We start from the raw sequence: 10,948 nt of genomic DNA on the forward strand, positions 1-10,948 counted from the left end.
TCAATAATTTTCTATATTCTTTTCTATAGGTTTTTATGATAAATTATAAGGAACCCAAACATAAGTAGGGAGATAATTTAGTATGTAATAGTCTTTTATAAAATTGGATATTTTAGTTATTAACGATGGTAGCGTAAACACATGCTAGCAAGTGCATGGAAACTTTTTGGTAGGAGAAATACGACTTTGTTAATCCAATTTTATACTGAGGATAGAGACCTTTACTTTTCATTTCCACCTTTCTGTACTCTTTGAATTATAAAATGACTAAGTATTACTTTTATTTTAAAAAATTAAAAAAATATTAACAAAGAATATGTAATGGTTCTTTGGGAAAATGATTACGTGAAAAAAGAAATACAAACACGCTATATATATAGTATGCGTAGGAAAAATCTTAGAAATATGTCAAATATTAATAATTCTATTTCTATTTTTCATTAAAAATAAAATATGCCTTAAAGTATTAGCCAATTAAACAATACTAACTTGTTTTCTAATCTGGTTTTTCAAAATTTAATCTTTTTTTCCCAGTGAACCTCGAATAATCCGGAATCTCATTCTTGTTTGCTGAATTAATCACAGATCGGAGAGGACCAAGGGTTAATTTGTTTAAGAAGTAGATCCAGTCAAGATATTAAGACATGTCGGATAGTATATTTTTGTTATATTAAACGTAACACCAAAAAAAGTCATTTTTAAATGAGTTACAACTTGACACTGAACTTGAGGTTCCAGAGTTAACCTATGCCATATTGTTATCTATTTGCACCCTAGTCATGTAAAGAGCAGTATCAGTATAGATACTGGAGCCAGACTGCCCATGTTTATAATCCTGGCTCCATCTTTTCTAGCCGGGTAACCCTAGGCAAGTGATTGAACCTTTCAGTGCTTTGGTTTCCTTGTTTGCAAAATGATACTTACTTCATTGGGTTGTGAGAATTAAATGAATGTGTATGAAGTAAACATTGTCTGGCACACGGTATTTATTTAATAAGTGTTTGCTATTATTACTATTATTATTACTAATACACTATGTACCTGCTTTCAGAAGCATTCCTCTCTTAAGTAATTGGATAACAAAGGACTACAGAGTGGATCACTGTGATCTTTATAACATCCTGTACAGTTACATACAGCTTACATCTAGAGGACCACTGTACTATGCCTCCACACAATCAGTTTTCACAAACAGAGGATATTCTATAAGGACACATAAAAAGCTCACCTGAAGCGCTTTTCAGTTATGAATATTCATCATTCAAAACAATTTTTATAGAGCGACATGACAGTAAAACTTTCTTCTACTCAAGTTGGAAACAAGTGAGAGGCCAGTGAAAGTAGCATTTAGTATAAAACCTGGCTTTCGTAGTTGGTTAGTTAGATCATGTACTTGCAAGGCCAAAAATACAATGAACTGCTAAATAACTCAATTTACTTCTCTGCTGTGTGCTCTTTGGTTCAGAGTGCATTCTTAATGCCACAGCCAACCACCTCACTAAGGTACTTTAAGGAAAGCCATCGGAGGAAGCTACATGAGAGAGTAGGGAGAAGTGAGTAGGTATGTATTCTTTGATTCCTGATATTGGAAAAGCAATTTAAAGAAAAATCTTACTGATGGTGGGATGGGAGCATAATTTGACCAAAAACACTTAGTAGTGCTTTCTATATCCCAAGTGAGCAATATCTTAAGCAAAGTTAGATATGTCCTTACGTAAATGAAATAAATATTAGATTGGCCTTCTGGAAGGGAGAGGAAAAAGACAAGGAAAAAGAAAATAAGGAGAAAGAAAAGGGAGAAGAGGGCATTTGTCGCCCATGTTTGATATGATTGGAAAAAATATTATGAGGGATACAAGAAAAGAGTCTGGGTTACCCACAGCCTTCAAACAGCAAATATACGGTATGTTTTCTTGGTATTTTACACATGTAGGGACACTCTCATGGCATTATACCATTGACATTTTCTGTATGAAAAGTGTAGTAAGTGTAAGGAGAAAAGGAACATAGACTAACACTAAAGGAAGTAAAAAATGTTTCAGCCATTCCCCCACCATCCCACCCCCTTTCATAAAAGATCAAAAAAGATGAATCTTACCTCCGCTGAGGATAATGACGGCTATAAATATTGCCAAGTCGCTGTCATCTAATTCCAGTGCATTGAACTTCACAGCAAACTCAAACTTGGGCTCCATAAAGTCACCAAAGGGCTTTCTCAGGCTCTTTAGAAACTCCCTTGTCATGAATCCTTGGCCCTCTGATATGAGAACCCCATCCTTATTCATCAAGGAGGCCAGCATGGTGTAAATGATCTCATGGACGCCATATTTTAGGAGAGTTACTTGGTCGTTCAAGTCAAGGTTTACAAAACCAGGAATACTTTTGGCATACTCTGTGATCTCTTGCACAGCTTCCACTGAACGAAATTGACACCCCTGAAAAATGCGGATGGCCACTTCTTTGCTCTGCTCCTGCAAGGGGGTGATGTGTTTGAACTTGATTTTGTCTTCTCCCATCATTAAGGAATTCATGTCATAGATAACAAATGGCTGCAAATAAAGAAGAGAAAAAGCGGTTGAGTTGGAGATTTCTAATTCAGTGAACATCATCCCAGTTTCTTTATACACATTTATTTTAATAACTAACATCTTTAAAGTCAACAACATTTAATCATGACAAAATACTCTTATCTCCTGATTATTCCTCCTAATTTTTTTCTGGGACCAAACATATTTTACCAATTTTGGTCTTGTTTGCCTTCAATTTGTACCACAACACTTTACCTATGACTGGCTAATAGTTCCAATTTCTGTTGTTTGGAGAGTGTTTGTTGTTGATCTAAAAAAAATGATATAAAACCTATTGTTTATCTTGGCTTTCAATGGAATGTGTTTTTAGCCATTTTTCAATAAAAATTATTTTAGCAACTTGAACATAAAGTAATCTTGCAGTTTTAGATTAAATCTACTGAGATCACAAATGAAACACAGTGTGCATGTAAAATATACTTAACTATAAAAAAATCAGTCTGAAAGCAGATTAGAAATATTGAGCCAAGAAAATGTCTACCTCTTTTTTTAATGCTCTGGAAGCAATCTGTTTCAGAAAGAGCAGATGTAAAGGCCAATGGGTAAGTGCTGCAAAAAGTGGCAAAATAAAAAAAGAGTTTTGGACTTATTTTTCAAAATAATCTGTCCTTAAGGATCAAATAATCAATAAAACATGTGCATCAGTTACTCAGGTTTGCAATAGGCTGCTTTCAAAAGCAAGTTGTGTCATCATGAAATTATCTCTCTCTTTCATTTCCTTGCATAGAACTAACCAAAGGTTTGTGGTCACTGTGAAAACCCTCGAGGCTACTCTGGTTGAGAAGGGGCAGTGCTTTATCTACATCGGGCATACTGAACTACATAAGAAATTTTAACCCCCACTCCGATTCAAATAAGTGTATGCCTGGAAACACTGGAATAAGAGTTGAGGGTACTTGGGTTCTAGCTTTTGTTCTATGGTTAACTATGTGAGTTTAGGAAAGTCATTTATCTTTCCTAGGCCTCAGATTTCTCAGTTGCGGGAAGTGGGTTAAACTGGAGGTTTCCATCTCTTCTCTTGACGATATCTTAGTTGCATTTCTCAGAAACTGTGTGTGTGTGTGAGTGTGTGCGTGCGTGCATGTGTGTGTGTGCGTGCATGTGTGTGGTGTGAGTGGATGTGTGACAGTGCATGTACACTGAACATGAAGTCTCTGATGTACTATAAATAAAGTTTCTTTTCAGCAGAGAGGCTGAGAATTCTCTCCTGATTGGCAAGAAGAAGTGGGTACAATGAGTGGCAGCCGAAACCAGCTTCAAGACCCACTGGTTTGAGATTCTAACTATTAATTTCTATATGAATCTATGATTTTCACCAAACGGTAAAGTCTGTTCTACACTGAAAATAACACTAACAGTAAGGACTCTTAGAGGTTGAGTAGATTTTCAAATTTGCATATTATTTGAACACATTTGAACATAAAGTAATCTTGCAGTTTTAGATTAAATCTAAACCATTCAACACCATTCACTGGAGTTATTCCAGAAATTCTTTTTTTTTTTTTTTTAAACCAAAACAATTAACTTCAATTATATTGTTTAGCAAACCACATAGGAGGACAGATGTGAGGACCCAAGAGTAGGTTTGCCTGGTGGCTCTAATTCTTCAAGTAAATCAGGAGCAAATCATGCTTTCGATGTTTTTGGACATTTTGCTTCCTTGTCTCCCTACGTCAGGATTGATATTTTTAATGGGAGGTGAAAAAAAGGGCAGAGTGGATAGAATGTCATATCAGTTATAATGTGCTATTTCCCCAGAATGTCAGATTCTCGTCATGAGAAAAACTTACTTTTATACAACCTAGAGAAAATGTGGTTTCTGTCCTCTAGGAGTTTTGCAGTTTATTATAGTCTATATTAATAAAATACTAGCTTTCTTTTGCCATTAGAATCGGATGGTATGGATACCTGAAAAGTTCATCTGCACATGCACGTGTACAAATTACACGAATATAAAATCATCACCTCTTCACATATGGAAAGACTGGACCTAGAACTACCTACTTCAACTTTTGAATGAGCTTCTGCTCAACCATTTGGTTTCTTGGCACAGAATGTTATGCATAAAATTCTTCCACCTCCATGTAAGCAATTTATTTGGAACTATGCCCTGATAAATCACCCTGTGACTCTTCCCCTTAACTTCCCCTGTCCCCTCATATAAAGCTCCAGGTTCCTGTTTTTGAAACTCTGTGATAGTTGAGCAGAGGGCACAAAATCCTGCTAATTTTCTCTCCCAATTTAACAACAATGTGACTTTAACCCCTTGGCAATCCATGTTGGTCAGGATTTCCTGGCAGTAAACACTCAAGGACAGAGAAAGGAATCAGCAGCCCCCACCATTATGCCAAACCATTCCAGTTTTTTTTCAGGTTTTTTTTAAATCCCTTCAGCATTTTGAAAAAAGTGGTGAGCTGGCAGAAAATTCTGGGTATTGACATGCAAATGAATACCAGGTGGATGTTTTGTTTTCCCCAGTCATCTATGACTGCTGTTTTCATTGCATTTTTGAAGTCTGCATAGATTCTTTCAGCCTCCACGTGGATCTGTCAAACTGCAAGAGTGATCAGCAGATATGATCTGCCTGGAGATCGATCAGCCTTTCTTTGCCACCAATTCCCCAGTTCCTAGATTACAAACAGTTAACTCGAACATTTCACAATGAGACCTCCTAATCTTGAAACATTAAAAACACAGGGAAGAGACCTAACCTCTTAAAAGTATGGGTAGAATTAGGTCTGTGGAATTTATCTCGAATCATTAATTTAATATTACACTTCTGGTAAAATATTCCATGTTTCTGTATTTTCTACAAAGCAAAGGGAAACCTTACATGTTCTATTAGCTTGCACAGCCATCATCTGATGACCTGCCATTATAAGAGGAACCATATCATTTTACACTTCTAGTTTGGGGCTATCTTCAGACACTCTATCAAATGGTTAGATTAGCATCTCTCCTTAAAAGGAAAGAACGTTTAATTACATCTAGGACATTATCAGGGACAGATCCAGGTTTTGTGGGGCATACAATTTATATAGTTGTTGGGTACATTTACAACAATTGTTGGGTTCAATAATACAAATTATAAGAACACAATAGCTCAGGCCCTCTCCTAGCGCCTTGTAAGGGGCTCTGTGCAAGAGAGGGGACCTGAAGCTTAAGCTTCTTTAGCTTCCTGGTGAATCTGCCTCTGGCTATTATTATACTTGTACTTCTTCTATATTGGACAGACCAGAAAAAGGTGAGAATGAAATGAAGAAAATTGCACTTGGACACAATGTTTTTTCCAGAGAAGCAAAACGATTTCTGTAAAGAGAAATTACAGGAAAGTTTTCTTTGGAGAGATACAGCAAAGGTACTTTATTTTTATATATTTTGACTTTCAAAAATGGTTCCACATATCAAAGTCAGGATGGGAATAGGGGGTACTGTTTTATATAGATAATTAAAGTTAGTTATAGATATATTGTATGCCTCCTATATGTCACACAAAAGTCATGGGGAAAGCTGGCTTAGTAATGGAGACATAGAACAATAGTGTTCCTTAGTAGTCCAATAATATCATCATTTTAATATGTGAGTTATAAAGGGGATTATATATGAATGCTCTATATTTACAGCTCCTTGAATAATCAAGTAGCAAGTTAAAGGACATAAATGAGAAAGTCACCTAATAAAACAGATTATTCTGGTGATTTCTCCACTTTGGGAGGTTGAAATGAGTGTAGTATACAACTCTATCCTCTCTCAAGTGATAATTTGGTAACCATATCAGAGTTAAAAATGGCCTGGAAAAATGTATAATTCATCTTGCGGGGTTCTCCTGATAGTCTTAGTTTTCTTGACAAATTAGCGTAAAGACACACTTCATTTTGTTTTTTTCTTTCTTTTGACACTTCTGACTGACTTTCATCCTTTTTCATCCAACACATAGTTCTCCTTGATTAGCTACAGTGGGTGAATGTTAATCCAAAATGCAATGGTTGGATGTCCTCAACTTCTTTCTAGCTTCTGCCCCTGTTGTTCCCATGTTCCTCTTGCTGAGAACCATGGGATTTATAGAACTAAAGAAGTCTTTAGAAATAACATACATCATCATTTTCTGACTAGGTACGAATAAACTGAAGCCAAGAGATATTTCAGTCAAATAGCTACTCATAACAAATATGAACTAGAACTAGATCGCCTGACTCATGATTAGTTCTTGTCTCTTTCTATGGCTTTCTAGATGACTTCCCCACTTTTTCTTGTTTAAATAAAATCACTGTTCTGGGAGGAATTGGGGCTTTTAAACTGAAGCTCTTTTAAACTGAAGCTGGGATCGTGGGGGCAATGCCTTTTGAATTATTATTTCCTAGAGGGCTAGTTAAGTGTTGTATGAGACTGAAGTTAAGTTTGAAAGTCTCTCAAATGTAATTTTGCTTTCTTGCATGGTTTAGAGATTTAAGACAAATAAAAACTTTACAGGAAGAATTATTCACACTCTAATGAACTAGCGCATAACCACTGCTCTTAAAAAAACCATCGATTGCTAGCCAAAACGTTCCTCAGCTGGCAAGCAAGGGTATTGGCCAACTGAGTCTAATCATTGAAAAGGAAAAACATCCAAGTGCTTTTTTACTTAACTATATAGAATATTATCTTTTAAAATTTATTGTCTGAAAGAACACTATGGTTCAACTATACTACATCTTTAGCTACTCCTGACGGTCCCGGCAATAAAGGAATTTATTTTATTAGCATTAATATATGGACTAATGATCCCAGGAGTCCAACTTCCTCAGTAGCCATTGAAACAAAACAGCACTACTATCCTGCTCTTTATTTATACTGGGGTTCCAAGGTCTCTTCTCTGAGGGTTTGTCTGGTATCTTTCTTCTCAGGAGAGCAAATTCCGGCTCATTCAGGCTTTCCCACAGATAAAGGGGAAAGACACCACACTTTGTTTAGCTGTAAGTGTAGGATTTAAAAGGACAGATATCTTTCCAATAGTTTGAACTACTAGATGCGATGGCCACTGTAAATTTTAGAATGTGAAATTTAAACGGGTATAAAACTATTTTTACAAAATTTTACATTTCCGTATTGGTTTTATTCATCACTAGTTACATTTTTCATACATGACTTAGAAAAACCATCGTCATAAGGGCACTGGTTTGCTCTTTTAATGATCAAAACAACGACTCCACATGTATCCATCATAAGCAGTGTGCTGCTTTGGGATGCAAAGTCCAGTATAGTACAAATAACAAGTTTTATTTCTTATTTGCAGACAGAGTACAGCCAGGGCCTCACCATCTCTCAGATATGGAGTGAAAAGTTGGCAGGCACACCAAGGGTTTTTCTATTTATTGTTTTATGACAAACCATGGCACTGAAAATGGTTTTTGAAAACCACTCTCTGTTTATTTTCATCAACAAACATGGGATCATGTGACAACGATACACCCAGTATGATCATCACAGCGGGGTAATGGTCAAACACTGGGAACTTCCAAAGTCCATTCAGTTCTCAAATTGCCTTCATGAAACATAGCACCCTCCTCCTAGCACAGTCACAGTTTCCGAGCTCAGTAGGAGTTCTTAACGGAAGGGTATAGGCTGGAGCAAGCCATTGAAAGGGACATAGACTGCGGGAGAGTCAGTTCCATTCCTATCTGAGGGTTCTAAAAGCCCTATTGCTCCTAAAATTCGTCTCCAGTGATCCATATTCGGTGATTCCATATCCCATCTTTCCTTTAGCCCCGAGCCTAAAATTCCCAAGCATTACTTTTTTAGGCAAGACAATGAAAAATATATCATATTCCAAAGACATGATGTTAAAGTAAAAAAGATAAGAGGGGAACAGGAACATTTATCTGTCCATTTATCTGTTTTGAAAGGTGCCCATAGCACCAGGGAGTAAGACAGAGGAGAAGGAAGTTAAGCTGGCAAGGGAGAAGCCTTGGCTGGCCTGCAGGCAAATGCTGGTGCTGGGCCTGAGAGGCAAGATTAGCCGGCATTCCATAAATGAGACAGAACAGGCAATGGTTAAACAGGAAGATAAATGTAAAGAGTGGCTTCTTCAATAAAGCCATTTCCTTTTCCAAAGGTTCTGGGTAACTGGTCATCCACTGTGCTGAGTGGCCTTCCCCAGGCTTGGCCTAACCAACATTAATGACATCAGTTTAAGCAGGGTGTATAATGAGACCCAAATTGCTCTGCTGCATCAGCCACAGCCACTTTTCACATCTCCCACCCTCTCAAGAGTCCATACTTCTGCAAAACTTGTCCTATCAATTCAAATCTTAACTTTCATAAGTTTTGGCCAAGAGATTACATAACACCCCTGAGAAAGATGCTATCAAATGAATAACATGGCCATGTAAGATAAAGAACAAATCTCTAGTCTCATTGGAAATCACATTTTGGATTTTTTTCCCCTCTCCCATATATCCTCTCTGAACTATTTCTTTCCACCAGTGCTTAATTTGATTTTGCAAGATAAGGAGAAAAGAGAGAGCCAAACAATTCCATTTCAGTTTTGTGTAATCAGGGAATGGATTATTTTAATTTGGCCCAGTCTCTCTTTCCTTTCCAGACCTTAACAAGAGGCAATTCTGTCTCTATCCAGATCATTAATGATGTCCAGTTTGGCGAGCAAATATTGGGCTAGAGGCCCTCTGTTGAAAGTCCAGAATTTCAAAGGGCATAGGCAACAGTTTTTAATTCGATTAAGCAACACATCCCAAGTAACTATTATGGGCAAAGCACAGTCCCAGTTACAATAGGGGGGAAGATGACAAACACTTGGCCTCTGAACTTGAAAAGCCTACAATCAAGCATTTTGCAGCCCTGTCCCTTAAAATAACTTAATACCTATTTATCCCATAAAGAGCCTGCAATTATCTTATTTTTAACTCAAAGATTTAGAGCCAAAGAGACAATTGGCGTGAGGTTTTTAAGTGACTTACAGTGGATTTGGGCTCTGTGCCCTTCAGTCACACACAGAAGAGTATGTTGGCCACTGGTACTGTAAATTTAAATTCTGGACTACTGAGGAAAATTTTTAAAAAACTGTCTTCCTATCTTTCAGGTACTATTAAATTGGTAGGATTTCCCACATGGATTGCAGGCCTAGATGGGGAGATAAAGAGAAGGTGAGAAAGCAGTTCCTGGAAATTAAATGGCCCAAGGCAAAACTGTGGTAAACAATTTGTTTGAGGACTCTTTCCTTATCACTCCTTCCTAGTTCTGGGGCTCCCAGCCTTCACTTCCCTACCCCATACCAGCTCTCAGTAAACTGTTGCATTCTGCCTTAAATTGTTAACTTTCTTGAGTGACATCACTCAAGTTTTCCTTTTCTGTCTAGCCCTTTAAAGGAACAGTTTCTTTTCCGTTGTCAAATCAGCTATGCAGAGGGCTTCATTTGCTTTTGTTTTGTTACATCCCATTTCCCCCCCCATTTAATGACTATGTGGATTCAGCTTTACTATGATCTATAGTCTGTAAATGTGTGCGGGAGACAGTCCTAGTCACTATAATCCAGGAAGCACAAAAGAGCACCAGGAAAATTTCCTCACCGTGAATATATCAGGCTAGCAGCACAAGGTGGAAAATTCCTGCTAGTCTCAAAACTGATAAAAATAAATCATACCGCGGAATGTGTTCCCAAAGTGAAACTTTTCTCATGTGCAGGTCAGCCTGGCTCACTGCCAGCTAATGGGGAAGACCAGCTTCCAGGAGGGAATGCTGTGCTGGGAACGGCTGGAGCAGTGGGCCCAAGGCCTGCCACAGAGTCTACGTTTTTCCACATGTTAACTGTGATCTCAAGGCACAATGTTTAACCTTCAGTTTCCTCATCTTTAAAAAGAGGGTAATACTGTGTTTCCCCGAAAATAAGACCTAGCTGGACCATCAGCTCTAATGCATTTTTGGAGCAAAAATTAATGTAAGACCCGGTCTTGTTTTACTATAAGACCGGGTATAATATAATATAATATAATATAATATAATATAATATAATACCAGGTCTTATATTAATTTTTGCTCCAAAAGATGCATTGGAGCTGATGGTCTGGCTAGGTCTTATTTTTGGGGAAACACGGTGATAGGAGCCATAAGAGGGTTGTGTGCCTTGAACATAGGAATGTGTAAGATTTTCTGAAATCACACAGAACTGGATATAAGTAAACTACTATTAAGGGGTAAGTCAGAACACTTATAGTCCTTCATTGGCATTTGGCTCTTTACACAGTAACATCCCACAGGAGTTTTCTTTTTCCTTTAGCTGATTCTACTCTGTTTAGCTACCAAGAGGGAAAAGAACATCTTGAGACAGTCATCAAAGTACATTAAAGGGTAACGAAATGTTCCCC

General features: G+C 37.4%; 1 protein-coding gene across 6 annotated transcripts in view; it reads right to left on the minus strand.

The window, feature by feature from the left end:
* The window catches only part of PPARG (peroxisome proliferator activated receptor gamma), a 123,452-nt gene that overhangs the window by 14,773 nt on the left and 97,731 nt on the right, over positions 1–10,948 (minus strand). For all 6 annotated transcript variants that reach the window (XM_019732688.3, XM_074312974.2, XM_074312973.2 and 3 more), the window contains one exon: positions 2,099–2,549. In XM_019732688.3, coding sequence (XP_019588247.1) covers positions 2,099–2,549 — 451 coding nt within the window. The remainder of the gene's footprint in view (positions 1–2,098; positions 2,550–10,948) is intronic.

The sequence above is a fragment of the Rhinolophus sinicus genome, chromosome 5 (genome assembly GCF_057876585.1).
Source record: "Rhinolophus sinicus isolate RSI-liver-muscle chromosome 5, RSI-T2T, whole genome shotgun sequence".
NCBI classification, from domain to species: domain Eukaryota; kingdom Metazoa; phylum Chordata; class Mammalia; order Chiroptera; family Rhinolophidae; genus Rhinolophus; species Rhinolophus sinicus.